We start from the raw sequence: 22,373 nt of genomic DNA on the forward strand, positions 1-22,373 counted from the left end.
CTCATCTTCTTAGTGATTAATGGCAACCCAAGATACCTCACAGGTAGTTCTCCATGCTCGAATGGGAACTGATTCAGAATCTGTTCTTTTATATCCTTTGTTACACCAGCAATATATATCGATGACTTCTCAAGACTAATCTTGAGACCCGAGCCTTTTGCGAAAACATCAAAGACTTTCAGAATACCTTCGATAGACCATTTTTCTCCTTTTGCAAAAACCATCAAATCATCAGCAAAACATAAGTGAGTTAACTTCAGATTCTTACAACCCGAATGGTAGTTTATTGCTCTGTCTTATGCCGCCTTATCAATCTCTTGGAAGAGCACGTTCATGCATATTAAGTATGGGAAGTATCCTTGTCGCAGGCCTCTCGCACTACCAAAATACCCTGCAAGCTCCCCATTGACTTGAACCGTGAAGAAAGCCGTCGTAATGCAAAGTTTATTCCAATGAATAAACTCTGCTAGGAACTCCATAGCCTGTAACGTATTCAACAAGAAATTCCATTGAACCGAATCAAACACTTTCGAAATATCAATTTTCATTGCACAGCATGGAGTGACTGAGTTCAAATGATAATCTTTGACGATCTCTGTTGCTAATACGGTATTTTCCACCAGAACTCTGTCTTTTACAAATGCAGATTGGTTTGGGGAAATGAACTTGGGTAGAATGCCTTTGAGTTGATTTGCAAGAAGTTTGGAGATTACTTTGTAGAGCACATTACAACACGAAATAGGTCTGTAGTCTTTCATCTCTATTGCCTCTTTCTTTTTAGGAATGATAGCTAATATCGTTGAGTTTATACCTTTTAGTAAAACCCCCAGCTTGAAAAAAGATTGCACAGCTGCCACGATATCATCACCAATGATTGTCCAAGTGTCCTTGAAGTATTCAAAAGTAAATCCATCAGGCCCTGGAGATTTGTTTATGGGCATAGAAAAGACTACTCTCGTAATTTCCTCACGGGTAACTTCTTTAATCAGCAATGAACTATCCTCTACATTGCATCTAAAGTCCAGCAACTCCTGAAGTTTCTCTGTTGTGTATGCCTCAAAATCCGCCACCTTCAGTGTTAGGAATTCATTAAAATACCGAGCTGATTCCTCCTTGATTTTCTCCTGAGTAAAAACCATGTCCCCATTCCCATATTTGATCTCACGGATGATATTCCTCATTTCACGGGTCTTAGCAGCATTTTGAAACACTTAATTGTTTTCAACCAATGCAGTTTAGATTTTTGGCTCAGTTACTTCTCCTCTATCTCTGCCAATATAGCCTATTTTTCAAATGCCCTTACTTCCTCATCGACAGCCGTTGTTCTCGGATTTTGCATAGTATGCGCTTGAGCATCACACAAACTATTAAATGCCTCCTTTGTTCTCTTAGAAATGTCTGCAAACATGTCTCGTCCCATTCCTCTGAATAGTGGTTTCATCTGCTTGAGTTTCTTTGTTAGTATGTACATGGCCGAAGTGGATGGAAACAGAGGCAGTGACAAATCCCACATCTCCTTAACCTCTTTTAGAAAAATCGGGTGGGAAGATGTGGTGTTGGTGTACGTGAATGATTTCTTTGTTCTTCCCTCTAATTCTTTGATATAAAATCGACATCTCAAGTGATCAGAGCAGCCTCCCGGTTCAAAAAAACTATATGATCTGTCATATAGCTGAATCCAATCCTTCCTAACCAAGACTCGATCAATTTTCTTACAGATCACGCCCTCTCTTCTCTTGTTACACCAAGTGAAAGTCTGTTTCCTGGTAAACCAAATCCGTGAGTTCACAATGGTTTACCACCTCCTGGAAGTCCAGCATCCCAGATGGAGTGGATGGTGAGGTATCATACAGCGAATGCTCATCTCCTTTTAAAATTTCATAAAATCTCATCCATGAAGCCAAGCTTTGCCTCGGAACAGGGGAGAATCATGGTGATATCGGATATTGTTCCATAACTTCTTCCTATCATCAAAGAAGTTGGATGCATAGACAAAATAAACAAATAATTCTTCTGTTCTGCCTTCCAATAAAACTAAGACTGTAACCATCTGAGCCGATTTATATAGAGGCGTGATCCTCACGTTTTGACGCCAGACTACCCATAATCTGCCCAGTCGATGATCTTCGTAATTTGAAAGTAATGACCAGTCCTTGAACATCCTTGAAAAAATGCTCATCGCTTTGTCTTCCTTAACTTTTGTTTCAATAATACAACCAAAATCAAAATTACCCTTCTGAACCTAATCCCTTATCACATGATGCTTGCTTTTTTTTTATTTAAACCTCTGATGTATTAAAAGAACCCAAACATTCAACAATTTTTGGAGGTTTGACGTGTTTCTCGAACACCAGGGATGTTACTTCCCTTTGCATTCGTCGTGCTTGAATTGGCTAGATTGTGGGAATCCTTTGAATGCCACGGTAGAGACTGACGTATCGATAATTCACCCGTATCACTTGGGATACCCTTATTTCCATTCTTTTTTTCCACCTTGTCAACGACCAAGGTTGCTTGCTCATGATGTGCTTCTCCTACGTATGCTTCCTTCAAATCCACCTCAACCTCTACCTTGCTTAGGTTCTCTTTTTCCATTAATTCCTCCTGAATTTCTTCTGTAGGTTCAGTGATCTGTTCCCCATTCTCATCTGTCCCGCTTAAACATCCAAATCTCGTCTTTGCAAGTATAGAAACCTTGCCATACACAAGCTCAGCTTGTTTCCCCAGACTCCTATTGGGTTTCGTTGGTGTTAATCAACTTTCTTAACCTGTTGTCTTGTTGCTTTTATCAGTATCTGTTGGACTTGCCAAGCTCATAACTTCATCCTTAGCAGACACTCCTGTATCCCGAGGAACCTGATGTTGATCAGTCATCACTTTGTTGAGAACGACTCTGTTCCCCACAGTTGCTAATTCGCCGTAACACTCTTCGCATCACAATCATTCAGTAAATGACCCCATTTGGAACAACCTGTGCACCGCGGTGGTAGCCATGGGAAGGCGTACTCCACCATCACGTCTGGACTGTTTGCTACCTGAAAACAGAACAGTTTTGGTAATTCTTTGGTCAGATTTACCTCTACAAAAACTTTTGCTTCCTCCAAGTTGATACATGCTTCTGTATCTGGGTGCAACTTCTTTTGCTTACCAAGCGGGCTGGTAAGCGCACATAAGCATTTCCAAGAAAAGAGATGTGACAGAACCCTCTTAACTAACATCCATAGTGGAATAGATGTCAGTTCAGCTTGTTTTTTCTCCTCCAAGAGACTCCACTTCGAGATAACCACAGGAACGTTGCACAAATTCCACATACATCTTCTTAACACTCAAGCTCTAGTGTTCGAATATTTGATTCTGAATCTCACTGTGGTGCGATCCACTAGATCAACATCAATCTTAACTGATTTATCCCCAATCGTCCAGATTCTGTTCATCAGGGCATGGATTTTCCCAACAAATGGGGCTTTTGCTAGGAATTTTCGAACAAAAAAATCCGCCCATAGTAGCGAAATCTTAAAGACACTTTCTGGTAACTTTGCTGTGGGTATGCCATCGATCTCTTTCACCTCCATATCATAGTGAAATATCTCCGATTTGCTCTCCAAAACTAAGGTCCACGATGATTTCACCTCCTCCTTTTCTCCATACTTGATTTGGTTCGAAATAATCTCACCTTCGTCAATCTCCTTCGTCGGAGATACTGTAAACTTGGAATCATTAACTTTGTCTCCTGTAACAACTTTCCCACTCTCGTCTTTCACACTCTCTTTCGCCACAATACCTTCCATCAATGCAGATTTTGTCACCTCCATCCTGTCCGGAACATCTTTCCCTGCCGTTTCGGTACCTGCAGCGGCCGCCAGCACCGACTAAAACCCTAAATCGCCTTTGTGATCGCATTAATTGTCCACGTCAGCAGAATTTTTTTCTGATCGTATCAATTCCCAGAATCTTCGGTTATACTACATATTGTGAAGATGTCACTTGAATTTTTTTATCCATAAATTATTGTTATAATCAATTTATTCGAAGTTATAAAGTTTTCTTTGGAGCTAGTGGAAAGACAAAAAAAACTCAAAATATTTTGAAATCTACTATATAAAATTTGGCCAACTCTCTCCAGTCTTTTACCACGTTATCGTTGGAGAGAGTGTCACGTGGTAGCTTAAAAAAAATTCCATCTCTTCATCTTCTCAAACGAGCCATTCCTCCTTCTGATCCGCTTCCTGAAACGTCTAATCCTTCCAAGTTCCAATTCATTCGACAGCCACATTTGTCCGCTCCATTAATACCCTTCCTACTTCAAGGATTATATGAAAGTCGATCTTCAAATCGGACCCGTCGATTGCTTTGAGAAGCTGGAACAGAGTACGAGTTTCCTTCTTCTTCTTCTTCTTAATTGCTGTCTCTTTTCTCTGGTTTTTGTTCATTAGTTGTTTTGCGGAGTTTTCATGACTTATATTGTTGTTTGATGCGAATTTTCAGTGTAAGTTTGATTAAGATACTGTTTTGTCGATTGAATGAATTGGGATATATATTTTCTCTTTTTTTCGGATTGAACAAATATCTGTGAATCTTTTTTTAAAACGTAGTACCTGGGGTTTTTAGTTTCATATCTTTGGCTGGGTTTTAGATTACGTAGATGAGAATGTAAATTCAAAAGGATTAATATTTTGTTAGGCGTTTTCTAATGATCTGGTTATACATTTACATATTATTCCCCTCAGTGGTTTTAGATTTTTAATATCCTTTTATTGGGTTTGTCGGATTTAGATTAAAGAAGAGAATTTACTACGATTGGGTGATTGTATTTGGGGTTTTTAAGATGCAGGACACAGATTGTAATGAAAGATCTGGGGAATGCAAAAGAGGAAGAAACAGAGTTTTTTTTGTTGTTGTGGTATACACTTTAAGTTACTGAAGCAGATCTTACTTAATGTTCTTCATTTCCTTGCAGATCAATATATGAATCATCATCCAGCTGGTGGAAGTCAGATAGCTTGGTGGATAATGGAGAATCGAAGAGAATACTTTGACCGAGCAAAACCAGTGCTTGACCGAGTGAAAATGCTGGTTTTCCTATCGGAATCACAGAGCAAACAATGGTTAACATGGTGCGAAGAGGAGCATATAAAGATTAGATCACAACCTGTGATTATTCCACTATCGGTTTATGATGAGCTGGCTTTTGTAGCTAGGATTCCTTCTTCACTCAACACACCAACACTGTCTCCGGAGAAAATGAGGGAGAAAAGACAAATATTACATGAATCAGTCAGAAAGGAGTTGGGTTTAACAGATGCAGATATGCTGGTGATGTCTCTTAGCAGCATAAACCCAACAAAGGGACAACTTTTTCTCCTTGAATCCGTTGCCTTAGCACTTGTTGAGAGAGAACAAGAAGCTCCAAGAAATCGCAAGGGCATCACTAGGAAAGACAAAGTTAGTCTCTCGAGCAAACACCGTCTAAGAGGTTCATCTCGACAGGTGAAAAGCGTTTCTCTCACACCTAACAATGCAATAACAAGTCAGAAGCAAGAAATTAAAAGTTCTTTTAGGATCAGTGGGTTCGAAGAGAAACAAAGTTGGATCCGTTAAAGAGATGTTAAGCTTCCTATCAAACAACGGAAACTTATCCAAGTCAGTCATTTGGACTCCAGCAACAACTCGTGTTGCTTCATTATACTCTGCAGCAGATGACTACGTTACAAACTCCTAGGTAATTGATCCTTCTCAGACCTCAAAAACTGGATTAGGGATGGGTAATCCAGTTTACGGTTTGGGGTTGGTTTAGATTTTCTGGTTTTAGTCTTATCGATTTCGTAGCTAATAGGCCTCTGATTGAAACTTTTTTTGTTTGTTTGTTCAGGGAGTTGGTGAAACATTTGGAAGAGTGACAATCGAAGCAATGACTTATGGACTAGCAGTGGTGGGAATAGATGCAGGAGGAACAAAACTACAAAAGAGATGGTGCAATATAACGTGACAGGTCTACTTCACTCAATGGGACGATTAGGTAACAAAGAATTGGCTCACAATCAAAATATGAATCATATACATAATATTGGTAGTTGACTTGAAAATTGTTATTTCTTTTAAAAAAGGTCCAATAAGATAAAAAATAATTTTAGAAATATAAAAGCTTCAGTCCCCAACAAAGAATTTTCACCAAATTTTCCTTATTCCTTAAAAATGTGTATTAAGTTAACAATAATTTCATTATTTACTACTCCTTCCGTTTCATAAAGAGTGTCGTTTTAAAGTTTTATTTTTGTTTCACAAAGAGTGTCGTTTTATATTTTCAATGCAGAATTTTAAACAATATTCCAGTTTTGACTTTATTGATTTAATGTATTAATTAAAGAAAAAAAGTTATTTAATGTATTAATGAAGGGCAAACTAGTAGTTTTAATAATTTTTTTAATAAGTGTGAAAAATATCAGAATGACACTCTTTGTGAAACAGATGGAGTAATACAAAACAAACCCGCGCGTACGCACGGATAGACATTCTTTAGCCGAAAAGCGTCAATTTGTTTCATGTGGTGTTTAATTTAGAAATTCAGCCGGAAGATACAATTCACATAGATTTATAGCTCGACTGAAAACACCAAGAAATTATTTTGTGTTTTCTTTTTGTATAATATTTTTTTTTTTTTTGAGAATTCTGTACATACATTTGATTTGATATTAATGAAATTGTTATTCGAAACTAAAAGTCGACCGCTGAAAAAGTATTGGAGTATTCCAAGAAGTCAATTGATCGAATAGTCAATTGGAACAAATAACTATCTAAGAAATCACATGATCAAATAGCAGTTGGGAGTTGGAACTGGTAAATTATAAAAAACTGGTTCGGAGTAGGGATGTACATTTCGGTTCTGAACCTCATCTCATAGTTGATTTTTAGAAAAAACAAAATCCGTGTTAAACTATAGTTAAATTTTGTTTTTTAAAAAAACTACATAACCTATACCTTTTTGTTACCTCAGTAATGATAACTAGTTTAACACGTTTTTTGTGACACTATAAATCCATAAAGTTAGATTAAAATTTGTTATTAATGAATTGATTTAGTAAATTTCTTCTGGGAGAATTGTAAATTTAGGACATATGTTAAAAATAATTTGTTGTGAAAACTTAGAAACTTTATTAATCACTGGAATATATATATAGAGTACATAGGGAATCTAGGTTAAGTACAATGCCCTGATGGGCCTAATGGGCTGGTATAAGAGTCCATATATGATATGTGTTATAACACTCCCCCTTGGACGAGTGAACCGGGTCAGCTACTCAATCGGGATCTCGATAATGCGCTGGGGAATATTGCCTCATTAAAACCTTACCAGGAAAAACCCAGTGGGACAAAACCATGGTGAAGGAAAAAGAGTACAACACGCATTACTCCCCCTGATTGTAGCATCACTGCAGATCTCTAAGTCTATACATTCCTATCTGTTTGACGAGCTTCCGGTGTGTTGAAGTAGGCAATGATTTGGTGAAGAGGTCAGCTGAATTCTCACTGGATCGGACCTGCTGAACGCTGAGAGTGCCGTCCTTCTGCCAGTCTGAGGTTGAGAAGAACTTCGGTAAAATGTGCTTCGTCCGATCTCCTTTGATATATCCTTCCTTGAGCTGAGCTATGCATGCCGCGTTGTCTTCATACATCACCGTGGGCTGTGTGTCTTCGTCCATACCACAATCTCTGCGGATGTGCTGAGTCATGGAGCGCAGCCAGACGCATTCCCTACTAGCCTCATGAATGGCTAGGATTTCAGCATGGTTTGATGAAGTGGCAGTGAGTGTCTGCTTCATTGATCTCCAAGAGATGGCTGTTCCTCCATGCGTAAAAACGTAGCCAGTTTGAGACTTGGCAGTGTGCGGATCTGATAGATATCCTGCATCGGCGAAGCCGACTAACCCATCTTTATTTTGGTTAGTATAGAAGAGTCTTAAGTCTTGAGTACCTCGAAGGTATCTTAGGAGATGTTTTATACCGTTCCAGTGCCTCTGAGTTGGAGATGAACTATATCGAGCGAGGAGGTTCACGGCGAAACATATGTCTGGTCTAGTGTGACTAGCCAGGTACATTAACGCTCCTACAGCACTGAGGTATGGCTTTTCAGGACCAAGGATTTCTTCATCATCCTTTTTGGGACCAAGAGGGTCATCACTTAAGCTTCTAACTACCATTGGGCTGGTCAATGGGTGAGCTTGGTCCATATTAAATCGCTTGAGTACCTTTTCGATATAAGCCAATTGATGCACAAGGATTCCTCCTTTGATGTACTCAAGTTGTAATCCCAAACAGTACTTTGTTTTGCCTAGGTCTTTCATTTCGAATTCTGCTTTTAAGCAGTCGACTGTTTGGGAGATCTCACCAGATGTTCCGAGGATGTTTAGATCATCCACGTATACTGCTATGATTACAAATCTTTTGTTTGAGTACTTCTTGATGAAGATGCATGGACTGATGGGGTCATTTTTGTAGCCTTCTTTGATGAGGTAATCGCTGAGGCGGTTGTACCACATACGCCCACTTTGTTTCAGTCCATACAAGGATTTGTTCAGCCTGATGCAGTATTGATCTCGAGATGCATTTTTATCTTTTAGTTCAATGCCATCTGGGAGTCTCATATATATTTCGTTGTCCAGGGGCCCATAGAGATATGCGGTTACAACATCCATTAACCGCAGATCAAGATTTTCTCTTATGGCCAGACTTATGAGGAATCGGAATGTTGTTGCATCCACCACTGGAGAATAAGTCTCCTCATAATCGATTCCGGGTCTCTGTGAAAATCCTTGTGCTACAAGCCATGCTTTGTATCGAACGACTTCACCGAGTTCGTTCCTTTTGCGCACAAAGACCCATTTGTGGCCCATTGGCTTGATGTGTGATGGGGTCCGGATGATCGGACCGAACACGTTTCTGAGTTTGAGACTCTTTAACTCCACGTTTATGGCTTCTTTCCATTTTAGCCAATCTGTTCGATGTGTACACTGTGTTATTGACGTGGGTTCTAGATCCTCTTGCGTGAGCGCAACATCAAGTGCTACTTTGTATGCAAAGAGTGCATTTAAGTCGACTTCTTTTCGATTCCATTGTATTCCGGACATATTGTAATTGATGGAGATCTCATTGTTATCTTCTGAACCTGGAGATTCGGCGTCCCGAACTTCCATTGAGGGTTCATTAGATTGAGTCTCAGCCGCGGCTATGTCTGATATTGCAGGAATCCCGGTTTCGGTTATTGCACCTTTCTTTGATTTCCGGGGATTCTTATCTTTGGAACCGAGAGGTCTGTCCCGTTTGAGACGTGGTGCAGACTCTGTAGCAACTTGGGTCTGTCCCGTTGGGACAGCTATTCGTACTGGTGCATTACAAGCTGGAATGTACGATTTGGTTACTTTGGTCGGGTCAGCAAAGGAATCTGGCAATTGATTAGCTAGCTTTTGATAATGAATAATCTTTTGGATCTCTGAATCACATTCTAGAGTCCGAGGATCTTGCCAATTTAATGATGTTTGATTCCATGAAAGATCTTTGACCAGCTTGTTTGTCTCACCACCTAAAGAGGGATATACCGATTCATCGAATTGGCAATCCGCATATCTGGCCTTGAAGAGATCTCCAGTGGTTGGCTCGAGATATCTTATGATGGTGGGAGAGTCAAAACCAACATATATTCCCATCCTTCTTTGAGGTCCCATTTTGGTTCGATGTGGTGGAGCAATGGGTACATATACTGAACACCCAAATGTTTTGAGATGGGAGATGTCTGGCTCATGACCCGAGAGTAGTTGGGATGGGAAATATTTGTGTTCACTAGATGGCCGGATGCGTATGAGTTCAGCAGCATGTAATACTGCATGTCCCCATGCTGAGGCCGGGAGCTTTGATCTCATGAGTAATGGTCGGGCTATCCATTGAATGCGTTTAATGAATGATTCAGCCAATCCATTTTGAGTATGGACATGTGCTACAGGATGTTCCACGGTTACCCCCATGGCCATACAGTAGTCATTAAACGCTTGTGAGGTAAATTCACCAGCATTGTCAAGGCGGATAGTCTTTAGTGGGAAGTCAGGGAAATGGGCCCGCAATTTTATGATTTGGGCCAAGAACCTAGCGAAGACTTGGTTCCGAGAGGACAAGAGACAAACATATGACCAACGGGTTGATGCGTCTATAAGGACCATGAAGTACCGGAATGGTCCGGAAGATGGATGTATAGGTCCACAGATATCGCCCTGGATTCTTTCTAGGAAATGAAGTGTTTGTTTAGAGATTTTAACTGGTGAAGGCCGAGTGATCAATTTGCCTTGAGAACAAGCTGTGCACATGAGGTGTTGAGGATAAGCTCGGTTTTCTTTGAGGGTATGCCCTTGAGAGTTTTGAATTAGTTTACGCATCATATTTGCACCGGGATGACCGAGCCGGTCGTACCAAATAGTATAATCAGTAAACCGGGCTTTGAGAGTGGTATTAGCTTCAATCATACTGACTTTAGCATGGTAAAGTCCAGTAGAGAGCGCGGGTATGGTTTCGAGGATTTGTTTATGGCCGTCTACGGTTTTAGTGACTAGGAGGGATTCTTTGTTCCCTTGACCTTGGGTTTCTATGTGGAAACCATTCTGTCTTATATCCTTGAAGCTCAGAAGATTTCTCTTCGAACTAGGAGAATATAGAGCATCTGGTATTTCAAGTTGTGTGCCATTTGATAGCAACACATAGGCATAGCCATATCCTTCGATAAGGTTTGAGGGACCCGCGATGGTGCTAATATTTGCGGTTTGATAGGTTAGGTTTATGAAGTAACTTTTGTTTCTTAAGATAGTGTGGCTGGATCCACTATCTACGACTATGGTTTCCATTTGCTGGTGTGCTTTATTATGAATAGAAGATAGAATTCAGTATTGAGGAATTCAGAAAATGTGATAAATCATAAAGTAAAGCAGTGTCTGAGAATAAAGGCAAATGGAAAAAAAAATGAAACAAATCCCAAAATGAAAAAAAATAAAGAACAAAATCAAATTGTATCAGAGTTTCAGATGATTGAATTAATCGAGGAGATCAGCTGTTTCATAGTCCATGGGGTCGGTCTGCTCGTTTGTGGTGTTCTCATCATCAAGGAGGTCGTCACCTTCCAGGTTAGCAGCATCGACTGGCTGAGTCATGTTGGCTTCAACAGGAGCTTTTCCGTACTTCTGGTATAGATCGCAGTGGATCTTGGGGGTGCGACATTGCTTTGTTGGGTGGTTGAACATCCCACATCTGGTACAAGCAGAGTGATCGGGGTTGGTGTGGCGGGTCGGCTTGGTGATGCCTCGACCACGACCAGGACCATAACTGAGGTTAGGTCGGTTGCCACGACCATGTCCGCGTCCACGTCTTCCACGTCCATGTCCTCGGCCATTACCACGTCCATTACCACGTCCACGGCGGTGATATGAGGATCTATCGGGTTGAACATGGTAGGACTCTTGACGAGAAGCTGGGACAGGAGCCGATCCCGGGGGCCTCATAGCGCTGTTCCTCATAAGCAGCTGGTTATTCTTCTCAGCGAGGAGAAGACAGGACAACAAGTCTTCGTACAATGTGTGTTTCATTGCACGGTATTGTTGTTGGAGCACAACATTCTCTGTGCTGAATGTGGATAATGTTTTCTCGAGGAGATCATTATCTGTCACATCCTCGCCACAGAGTTTCCGGATGGCAACAATACGAAAGAGTTCGTTGTTGTAATCATCTACGGATTTGTAGTCCTGGAACCGAAGGTTCTTCCAGTCGAAATCTGCCTGAGGCAACTGGACCATTTTCTGATGGTCATATCGCTTTTTCAGCGCTTGCCACAATTCAAGTGGATTCTCAAGAGTGAGATATTGCTGCTTAAGGCTCGAGGCCAGATGATGGCGTATGTGACATATCGCCTGAGACTGTCCCTTACGGGATGCGGTGTTACCGTCGGTAATACACGCATCGAGTTCTTTCGATGCAAGGAACAAGCGCATGTCTAGGGCCCACTCGAGGTAGTTATCCCCGGAGACGTGAAGGGCCTCGAATTCACATTTCTGAATGTTTGACATCTGAAACATGAGATTGATTTTGTTAGGGATTGTTTTGAGAAAATTTTGAATGCTGATGATGAAACTTTCTATTTTGAGAATATTTCTATTTTAGGAAAGTTTCTAAATTTGGAAAGTTTCTAATTTGGGTAATTTTCTAAATGAGGAAAGTTTCTATGTCGGGAAAATTTCTATATGAGGAAAGTTTTTATATGAGGAAACTTTCTATTAGAGGGAACTTTCTCGGAAATAGTAAATTTTAAAGGGTATGGTTTTAGTTACCCCGAACATGATGTCGGTTTAATAGCTGTGATTTAATCGGTTAAAGCCGAATATAATTTCGGTTAATGAGAACCAGGTTTAGCCGGTTTTAGGCGATTTAGGAGGAACCCTAGGGGAGCCGAATATGATTAGGGTTTTATCTAGGGTTTTAACGGTTTGGAAAACATATTTTGGATGTGATTTCGAGATCTATAGGATCTGTGGTCGATGGTTTTAATAATTTCACAAGGACAACAAAGAAATCACGTGAAAAGGACTAGGGTTTAAGCATTATGACTTACGATTTTGAAGATTACAAAATCGTGAATCAAGCTTAGGATTTAGGGTTGATTTTCTTAGTTTATTCAATCAAGTGTTTCAAGCAAGAGAATCAACAATCAAATAAGCTGCAACAAGCTTATTAAACATGAAGAAAATCGAATAGGTTTATGCCATAAACATGGCCAAAAACAGTTGTTAGGTTTTTATAGATTATGGTTTTATAAAACGAGTTTAAAACCTTTGAACATGCATAAACTTGTAATTTAAACAATCAATCAACAAGTTATCAATCAATCATCAGAGTATCAAACACTTTCAATCAATTAGAGATCGATTTTTTTTTTTTTTTTTTTTTATAGGGTTTTGAAGTGTTTAAACAACAGGTTCTATGGCTCTCAGTTTTAGAAGATACCTTTTCCACCTTTGGATTTCTGACAGGCTAATGAAACTGGGAGCTAATAGACCTCAGTTAGCCGCTACAAATTCCAAGGATTGATCACCAAAACTGGAGAAGCTGCTGGTTGAAGAAGGAAAAACTCGGATCTGGTTTTTTTTTTTTTTTCGGTTGATCGTCGTGTACTGTAAGTGTGCGTGAGGGCGCGTCCGACGTTGGATCGACAAACGGTTTTCACCAGTAGATTCGTCTCGTCGAGGGCTTCGATTTGATATGTAGATCGTCTTCTGGTTCCTCACGGTTTGGAAGATATGCGTCTTTTAAGTTTCGACTTGCTTTTAGGGTTTTGGTGGTGGCCGGATTTATTAGGGTTTTTCGCTCAGAGAGTCTTATCGTGCTGATAACGTGTTGTGAAAACTTAGAAACTTTATTAATCACTGGAATGTATATATAGAGTACATAGGGAATCTAGGTTAAGTACAATGCCCTGATGGGCCTAATGGGCCGGTATAAGAGTCCATATATGATATGTGTTATAACATAATTGTCTTTATTATAAGACTTTTTGGAATTTTGTCACTTTTAAACTTAATTAGATTAAAGATTACATTATTTGCAAAAATTCAAATTTAATGTTTATGTTTTTTTTTTTAAATTCGAAAATACCAAATAAGGAAATAAATTAATTCTCGAAAATCAGTTATGGAAAGTTATAATTTAAAAAATATTATTTTCTACAATACGTAGAAAACGTATTCTACAATACGTAGAAAACGTATTCTACATTCTAGAATATGTTTTCTAAATATTCTTTTACAATCTACGAAATCTAGAATCGATGTTCTATATGTTTTTCTTCATTCTATGATACTTATAGAATATGTATTTTACAGATTCTTCATCGTTATACAGCTTATGGAATATATATTCTACATTTTTCACTACGTTCTACATTTTACTAGAAAGTATATTCTACAGATATTTATTTGTTCTACGTAATGTGGAAAATGTATTCTACGAATTTGTTAAAAGAATCTGAGAAAATCTAGGCTTTATGTGCTTAACCACCAAAGAGAATATATCCAAATATTTATTTTCCATTTCTTCTTCCAGTTCTTTTGCGATGAACCCTAAAAAGAAGAGAAGATGAGAGTTGGAGAAATTACTGAATTAGAAGCACATAATGTTGGATTTGTTTTATCGAGTCTTTGCTTCCGTAAGTTTAGGAATAAAAGAGACTTGTTCTCTTTAGTTTGTTTCAGTCAATTTCGTGTTTGCGTCAAACTAGCTTAGTAGTTGAGCTAGTGGAGTCGTGTCCTTGATTTTAGTTGCTTCGGTTATTTGCTTTAGTTATTGTAAAACTATAAAACGCATTGAGACGTGATGAATAAACTCAGATCATTTCAGTGCAATATTGTGTCTTCTCTGAATTTACAATTGGTGTCAGAGCAAAACACAATCTTAAAGTGATCAAAGTAAGAAAAGAGAGAACAGAAACAAAAAGATGAGTGAAGACAAAACGCTTACGAAGATTCCTCGTTTTGATGGTCATTACGACCATTGGAGCGAGCTAATGGAAAATCTCTTACGAGCAAAGGGGTCGATACAGCAAAATAGAGAAGCAGGGAGGCAAAGACGCGACTAGGGAGAAGAAAATTGTCGTTGTAGAAATTTTTGTCGAAGAAGTCTTTTTTATTTACCGAAATTAATCAGTATTTTTTTTAAAAAAATTGTTTTTGTTTTTTCCTATTTTTGCAGAATTTTATGAAAATAAACAAAATTTAGTAGAATAAAAATTAAAGATAATTTTAGATTTTAATTAAAATAAATAATGTATAAACCAATAAATTCTAAAAAAACAAATGGTTTGGGAAATTATTCTAAATTTTTAATTTTTTCATTTCTTTAATAACAAATTTCAAATATGTGACAGTATCTTCGTTGTCATTTACTAATTCAATTCTTTTTTTTTTTTTGTCACAAATTCAATTCATTAATGATAATTAGACAGATATGGACACATCTAATAAAGCGTAATCCTGGTAAAGCTTTTACGAATCGTCGTTTCCCTCTATTCTCTTCCTGTCCTTTTCAAGCGCGAGAGAATTTCACAATCAAAGAGAACAAAACAATAGGAGGAGAAAAGAGGAGGCTTTACCTACCAAAACGCCAGTCACTTCCGATTTCTTCTTCGAAATCTCTTAAATTTCTTCTGAGGATTCACTTCTCTGTTGGGTATTTGCACAATCCGTAAAAGATTCTTCCTTTCGCCTTTAAATCGGTCAGTGATAATCTTTTCTTCATCCCATTTTGCTCTTTGTTATGTGCTCCAATTATGAGCTTCTTCTGACTCGATTGGAGTAAAAAGGGAGATTTTTTTTTTGCAGTTAGTCCTCTTTCGATTGTTTAGATAGTTATTGAATCATATCAAATCTTCATTTGTGTTGGATTGTCTCAGTCTCTGCTGCCTTTTACTCAAAGGCGTCTCTGTAAGTTTCATCGCAAGCCATCATCATCTATTTCAAACATCTCCAAGGTTTTGATTTCCACCATGGCAACTACTCTTAATGGCAACGACAACACCATGGCTCCAGAGCCTCGAAGGACTTACCAAGTTGTGGTAGCTGCAACCAAACAAATGGGTATCGGTAAAGACGGTAAATTGCCTTGGAATCTGCCTACTGATCTCAAGTTCTTCAAGGACATAACTCTGACCACGTCCGATCCCGCTAAGAAAAACGCTGTTTTGATGGGTAGAAAAACGTGGGAGTCTATTCCGGCTAAGCACCGGCCGCTCTCGGGCCGGCTTAACGTTGTTCTAACTCGTTCTGGAGGTTTTGATATAGCCAACACTGAGAATGTTGTGACTTGCAGTAGTGTAGACTCTGCTCTTGACTTGTTAGCTGCGCCGCCTTATTGTTTGTCTATTGAGAGGGTGTTTGTTATAGGAGGTGGTGATATATTGAGGTAAATGTGTTGATTTCTCATCTCCTTTTTGGTGATTTTCAATCTAGTTGTTGTAAACTAAGTAACTGTTTATTGTTTGTATTTGTGTAGGGAAGCATTGAACAGTCCTAGTTGTGATGCTATCCACTTAACTGAGATTGATACTAGTATTGACTGTGATACGTTTATACCTGCGGTCGACACTTCTGTTTATCAGCCTTGGTCGTCGTCGCTTCCAAGAAGTGAAAATGGACTTCGATTTTGCTTCACGAGTTATGTCCGTGTAAAAAGTTCTGCTGAAGAATCCTCTGATGAAAGCAATGGGTCACAGTCTCTTCAGTTTGATGGGAAGAAGTTCTTGTTTCTTCCTAAGATGATTTTCGATCAGCATGAGGAGTTCCGGTATTTGAATCTCGTTGAAGATATCATCTCAAATGGCAACTTGAAGAATGATAGGACCGGGACTGGTACATTATCAAAATTTGGTTGCCAGGTGATGTAAAGAACTCTTTTTTTATACGTGTTCAGTTTTTCTCTGGTTGGTTGTTGATGGTTAAACAATCTCACATTTCCTTGTAATACAGATGAAATTCAATTTACGCCGAAGTTTTCCACTTCTAACAACAAAGGTATGCTCACTATTCCTTGACTTTCCACCTTTTACTTGGATAGAGAGAAAGTTTTGTCGTTGTTCATATTTTCAATCTCACGCAGTATGATTGCATCTTATGTGTAGAGAGTTTTCTGGAGAGGTGTTGTTGAGGAACTTCTATGGTTCATAAGCGGCTCAACCAATGCAAAGGTAAAATAACAGATAATTTATTACAATGATTGAGCCAAGGCCGTCTCTGCTATGCTTTGAAACTATGAAAATGAATTAGATAGTTCTTTGAGAGTCTTGTATACATTGGCAGGTCCTTCAAGAAAAAGGTATCCATATTTGGGATGGGAATGCGTCAAGAGAGTATCTCGATGGGTAAGATATTTAACTGCCATTATCTGTTTGGGAAATGAGACGGCCTTCTCGCTGTTAAAATCCACTGTAATTTCAGTATCGGCCTGTCGGAAAGAGAGGAAGGTGACCTTGGACCTGTATACGGATTTCAGTGGAGACACTTTGGTGCTAAGTCAGTAACATTTTCTATGGATCTCTTTGCTTTTCTTCTCTGTTTGGCTGGATTTCTTTTGGTGAAAACATCTTTATCTCGTTTTACAGGTACACAAATATGCATGCTAATTATACTGGCCAAGGAGTTGATCAACTCGCTGATGTAATCGACAAGATTAAGAACAATCCTGATGATCGACGTATTATAATGTCGGCTTGGAATCCTTCTGATCTCAAGTTGATGGCACTTCCTCCATGCCATATGTTTGCACAGGTAATTTCCACTTTAACTATGTTCTCATTCTTTTGTTTTCTTGCGATGACTTTGATTTCTTTTTCTTCTTTTCTTTGCAGTTCTATGTGGCAGAAGGAGAGCTCTCATGTCAAATGTATCAGCGTTCTGCGGACATGGGCCTTGGTGTGCCGTTTAACATTGCTTCCTACTCTCTTCTTACTTGCATGCTAGCTCACGTGTGTGATCTTGTTCCTGGTGATTTTATCCATGTTATTGGGGATGCTCATGTGTACCGTACTCATGTGAGGCCTCTGCAAGAGCAACTTCAGAATCCACCAAAGCCTTTTCCTGTAAGTATCGCTAACAATGATGGTCGAGGAATGCTTAGTCATGTAACTTTATCGTGTTTTTGTTTTCGCTATGGGCTCACTACTGCAGGTTTTGAAGATAAAGCAAGAGAAGAAACACATTGACTCTTTTGTGGCTGCTGACTTTGAACTCATAGGCTATGATCCACACAAGAAGATAGAGATGAAAATGGCCGTTTAGAGCCCATCTAAAGTGATTGATGAGACTAAAAGCAGACAAATTTGATTGTGCTGATTCCATTGACAGAAAGCTTTCTTTTTTCATGTACTTTAGGGGATGTAAAGTGTATAATTGAATCAGATGAGTGGCCCTCAACGTCTGGACTTGAACACATTTTTGTCGGTGATAACTTACCACTGATAAATGTGTTGGGATCCTTTAGTTCCACAGGGTTCTAAGGCGATTTAGGGGTTTATACTTCATGAATCATGACCATACTCTTTTGCTTGATGTGAGTTTCCTCTCTGAAATCTCTTAGCTCGATCTTACTATCCTTATCTTTTTAGTTCTTCTTTGGAATATTCTTAGTTTTTAGCTCAAGAGGAAGACTATGTATTGATGCCTGAAAATCCCTGGCAAATCTAAAATTTTCAAGTCTTTGAAGACTTGCTAAAGCTAATTGACACAAATACAAAAGTTCTCTTTTATTTCGTGCAAAAATGTAAGCCTCTGCTTGTGTTCGTCATATAAAAATATAAAACTTTACATACAAATATAATGTCTCTCTAAATATGTTAGAGAAACAAGAGCAATTCCCTAAAATCTTTGGACCATTAGACCAACAAAATAACAAATATATGGATCCTAAAATGGATTATGAGTATATTACTCTATAGAGTAAGGCCATATACTTTAAAAAAACGTGCTAATTTTGCAAAGTTATGGCTCTTAATTTCTGCACCACACAAAAGTTTGTTGCTCTGCAAAATCGTCTTTATGGTCGCTTTTATGGCTCTTATACGTGTCCACGTTTTGTGGAAAACGTGATTTGATAGTTGGGAGATATCTTATCAATAACTGATTTTCACATTCATGTAAACTTGTAAAAAAATGCTTAGAAGAGGAAGAAGAAGTATGAGTTAACCCCATGGTGTAATAAACTCCTAACTCAAGGTTTAACTCTTAACTATGGTTAAATACATGTTAATTCAATTACACTCTAACCTTATAAATGCCCTTTATTAGAGTTGGTTGGTTTTAGCAAGATCAAGCAAGACCTAAAACAGAGACATGGCAAATGATCTTGTGAAGCTTGCTTTCATTTTCGTAATTGGTTTGAGTGTTATCTCTTCTTCTATAGGTACCATATCAAACTTCTTATCTTAGAAACATATCAACATCATTTTTTTGTAACTATATCATTGCTATTAACGTTTTCACTATGCATTTATATAGATGTAACCAAAGCTGAGATAGTCCAGAAGCAAGAAATGAAACCTCTTTCGGAGGCTGAAATTGGTTTGGCTACTTATGAGGAAGTGCAAGCGCCATCTAGACGATATGGACCTTTTATCCGGCAGCCTATCTTCTCGACTCGAGGTAACTAGAGCTTGATCTGATATGTTCAAACTTGTCTAACCAAAATATTTACATTTTTATATGATTTAACATTTAAGATTCCCCAGTAAGAAGCTCGGAGGTGAATCCTATATGCTCCACTAGAATCATTGTTATGATATGCGACATTGAATGCGGTTATGCATGTAAGGGGACTGGCTATGATTATGGTGAATGTGAGGGAACTTTTCCAGACCAAAACTGCTACTGTTATGGGCAGTGTAAGCGGTAGATGAAGGCTGCTTGTATGTGGTCATCATCATAAATGTCAATAAGTTATATATATATGTTTGTATGTGTATGTTTTTATAATTATTGTGTGTATGTGTACGTATGTTATGCATGAGAATAAAGAAGCTCACCGGCTTAATGTAGTCTTTTTAGATATTGCAATGAACGATGGGAATTTAGGGGTATAAGTCTATTATACCCCAAACTATAAGTTGCCAAATAATCATCTAAATAAATGTGTTAGGGTCCTATATTATTGAATTGCTCTGTCGAATATCCCTTCCACCTCATCTCTTATTTCTCTTCTTTTTCTCTACTCTTATATATTTTCCAAAACAAATAATATCCCTCAAATATATTTCAATCTTTTGTTTATTGCTCCTAACCGGACCATTATGGTAGGCTAGAGTCAAATAAAAAACAAATTGTAAATTATTTTTATATTAATTGTTATTTTTCTTAAATTTTTAACTCGAAATTAATTGGCAATTGTGAATTGACTCAAGTCCTTTATATATTACCCAAAATCTTTTCCAATTTTTAATATGAGATATTTCTCACACACTCTTCATATAATTTCTATTTAATCCCTCTATATAATGATTTTTCTAACCATTAATCTAGACAGATCATCAATCCTTGGGTCCAAAGTCATTCGGATCACTATGGGACGGATTACGAAAGTGTGCAAATCTAGTTTTGATACAATATTAATTTTTTAAAACTAAATATATTGATAAATATCCATAATCTTTAAGACTTTCCTTGATTTTTACGATTTCTATATGTCGATCTCATCAATCTTCCAATGAAAAATATTGAACAAACAAAAGGATAACTAGTTTTTAAAAAAATCCGGTCAGATTGGAATAACAAAAGAAAAAACAATCGCTCTCTCTCCCACAAAAATTTTAGAGAGAGAGAGAAGGGAGAGAGCACCCCACTTTTAGATGCCACCAGGTTTCACTTTTTGGAATTGTGAATGCTCAACTTTGCTTTCTATAAATTTCGGTTTCCAATGAAATGGGCTGAATTATTTATTGGGTTATGAAGAAAAAAGTTCAAAAACAGGTCCAAGAAGTGCTCCATAAAAAAATTGTATTACTTTTTGTTTGATTGTATTTCTTTTTGTTTGATGTCGTTTTAGAAAAATCTATAAAAGTTGAGTTTTTGTTGTTATTAACTTAGCCTGAAGATGTATGCAATGAATTTAACATGTTAAAAAAATGCATTACGATGAAGCATGACATTCAATGTACGGAAAGATTGAAATAAACAACCAAAAAAGATTTTCTTTCGTGTATCTGAAGTGTAAACTTTCTCATTTTACTATTGTATTCTCGCAAGCTTAACGATGATTTTTAGTTTTATTCTTTTAACAGTCTACTCTAAGATGAAACGCTTAAAAGTTATTAGTATTATAACACTTAGACGGTTAAAATGGTCCATACAAAATAGTTTTCTTCAGTAACTCTAAGATTGACTTTTAAGTGAGTTTTTGAAACTTTCGAGAGAGGTTTCTAGAGGCTTTGGGATTAGAGTTAATGAAGAAGACTATTTTCCTATGGACCATTTTTATGTGTTGATATATCCCATCTAGTATTACTATTATGTCCCTTCATGTATGAAACCCAAAAACTGATAAGAATAGTTCACTAGATGGCAGATTAAATTTTACGCATACCAAATATATCAACACATATAATTGCTTCGTCAACACTAAATAAAAACGAAAAATTAAATCATATATGTGTAAATAGAAATAGCGCCACATAGGTGGTTTAAGGGTTGCGTTTTTAACGCATTCTAACCCCTTATTTTTATATTTTTATTGAGCTTTTAGTCTTTTATCGAACTTTTTCTAAGTTGTAGGTCAGTTTAAAGGAAAATGAGGCATTTTGGGAAAAAATGAGCATCTAAAGATGCAGAATCATGCAGTGCTGTCATAAGTTTGGCGTTTAGTACTTTCACTGATGGATTGAGCTCAAATTTTGATATAAGATAGGTCAGTGAATTAGCTTCATATAGAAGTGATTTAACGTCATTCCAAATGTGCGATCAAAAGTTAATTTAGTTTTTGTGAAGACAGTCCAGTCTGGCGATCTACAGGAGCAACTCGACCAATGCAAGAAACATGGATCGATTTGACATTATATGCCGATTTTCCTATTTCGACCCAGATTAACCTAATTTTGATCGGGACAATCCAAAAACTATTTATACATGTTTTTAGCTTTTTTTTAGGTTATACTATATTTTCTATTCAGACTTTAACTTTGTGGGCACTTTGTAAGTTTTGGAGAGACGATCTTTGACTCTACATCTCTTGAGAAGAATTATGAATCCTTTTTGAATTTCTATTTTATTTGATCATGAGTTTATCTTCATCTTCACTAGATAGGAAGATTCCCCGAGTAGTTTTATAGTTAGGTTTAGGGTTTTAAAGGGATCTATGAATCACTGAATTAGACATAGATTATCTTTCGTTGTCTTTGCTTATTATTGTGTTCATTTCTTAGGCTAAATTGATCACTTAGTCTTTGATCTAGGGTTTAATTTATTCATCAAAAGTGTTATAGATTACTGGAAAGAACATATGTGAGCGAATTGTCCTTATCCGATGAAAGCTAATGCTAAGGCATTTGTGAACATAACAAACCAATTGTTAATGCTGGTTTAGAATTCTAAGTTCAAACAATAGTTTAGATACTTAGGTTGATGGATTTAGTAATCAGTACCACGACAGTGGATTGGTTAAATATTTATGGTTGAGTTCGAGATTTAGTCGTTTCCTAAATTGTTCTCTGGTTCATGAACTCTAGAATCCTTGCTCCGGATTCGATCCTATTTTATTACTGTGATAGTCTTTTTTTTTTTTTTGTAGTCTTTTATTTGGGTTATTAATCTTGAAGTGTTTCA

At 37.7% G+C, this 22,373-nt stretch overlaps 2 protein-coding genes and 1 pseudogene across 4 annotated transcripts; all 3 read left to right on the forward strand.

Annotated features, from left to right (window-relative positions):
* Positions 1 to 4,187: 4,187 nt before the first annotated feature.
* Positions 4,188 to 6,221, forward strand: LOC112089895 (annotated as a pseudogene).
* Positions 6,222 to 15,115: 8,894 nt separating this feature from the next.
* Positions 15,116 to 18,157, forward strand: LOC18025894 (bifunctional dihydrofolate reductase-thymidylate synthase 1). Of its 2 annotated transcripts, none has more exons than XM_006409382.2 (10): positions 15,116 to 15,289; positions 15,467 to 15,975; positions 16,066 to 16,447; positions 16,539 to 16,583; positions 16,691 to 16,756; positions 16,869 to 16,930; positions 17,007 to 17,081; positions 17,171 to 17,336; positions 17,417 to 17,647; positions 17,736 to 18,157. In XM_006409382.2, exons 2-10 carry the CDS (start codon positions 15,560 to 15,562, stop codon positions 17,844 to 17,846), a joined length of 1,554 nt encoding a protein of 517 aa, XP_006409445.1. In that variant the 5' UTR covers positions 15,116 to 15,289; positions 15,467 to 15,559; the 3' UTR covers positions 17,847 to 18,157. The 2 variants fall into 2 exon arrangements, with proteins under 2 accessions (XP_006409445.1, XP_024016618.1); XM_024160850.1 differs by having other exon boundaries at positions 15,396 to 15,975; positions 17,736 to 17,940.
* A 579-nt stretch (positions 18,158 to 18,736) lies between these two features.
* LOC18025895 lies at positions 18,737 to 19,593 on the forward strand. Of its 2 annotated transcripts, none has more exons than XM_006409383.2 (4): positions 18,737 to 18,779; positions 18,852 to 18,966; positions 19,062 to 19,205; positions 19,292 to 19,593. In XM_006409383.2, the coding sequence occupies exons 2-4, from the start codon at positions 18,897 to 18,899 to the stop codon at positions 19,453 to 19,455; spliced, it is 378 nt and encodes a 125-aa protein (XP_006409446.1). In that variant the 5' UTR covers positions 18,737 to 18,779; positions 18,852 to 18,896; the 3' UTR covers positions 19,456 to 19,593. The 2 variants fall into 2 exon arrangements, with proteins under 2 accessions (XP_006409446.1, XP_006409447.1); XM_006409384.2 differs by having other exon boundaries at positions 18,759 to 18,779; positions 19,283 to 19,593.
* Positions 19,594 to 22,373: the final 2,780 nt, after the last annotated feature.

This window comes from Eutrema salsugineum, unplaced genomic scaffold (assembly GCF_000478725.1).
Source record: "Eutrema salsugineum unplaced genomic scaffold, Eutsalg1_0 scaffold_11, whole genome shotgun sequence".
NCBI lineage: Eukaryota > Viridiplantae > Streptophyta > Magnoliopsida > Brassicales > Brassicaceae > Eutrema > Eutrema salsugineum.

Coding starts and splice junctions, on each gene's coding strand:
- LOC18025894 (XM_006409382.2), top strand. CDS start 15,560: ATGGCAACTACTCTTAATGGCAACGACAACACCATGGCTCCAGAGCCT. Junction 17,082..17,170: donor TGGAGACACTTTGGTGCTAA/GTCAGTAACATT, acceptor CTCGTTTTACAG/GTACACAAATATGCATGCTA. Junction 17,337..17,416: donor CATGCCATATGTTTGCACAG/GTAATTTCCACT, acceptor TTTTCTTTGCAG/TTCTATGTGGCAGAAGGAGA.
- LOC18025895 (XM_006409384.2), top strand. CDS start 18,897: ATGGCAAATGATCTTGTGAAGCTTGCTTTCATTTTCGTAATTGGTTTG. Junction 18,967..19,061: donor TGTTATCTCTTCTTCTATAG/GTACCATATCAA, acceptor GCATTTATATAG/ATGTAACCAAAGCTGAGATA. Junction 19,206..19,282: donor GCCTATCTTCTCGACTCGAG/GTAACTAGAGCT, acceptor TTAACATTTAAG/ATTCCCCAGTAAGAAGCTCG.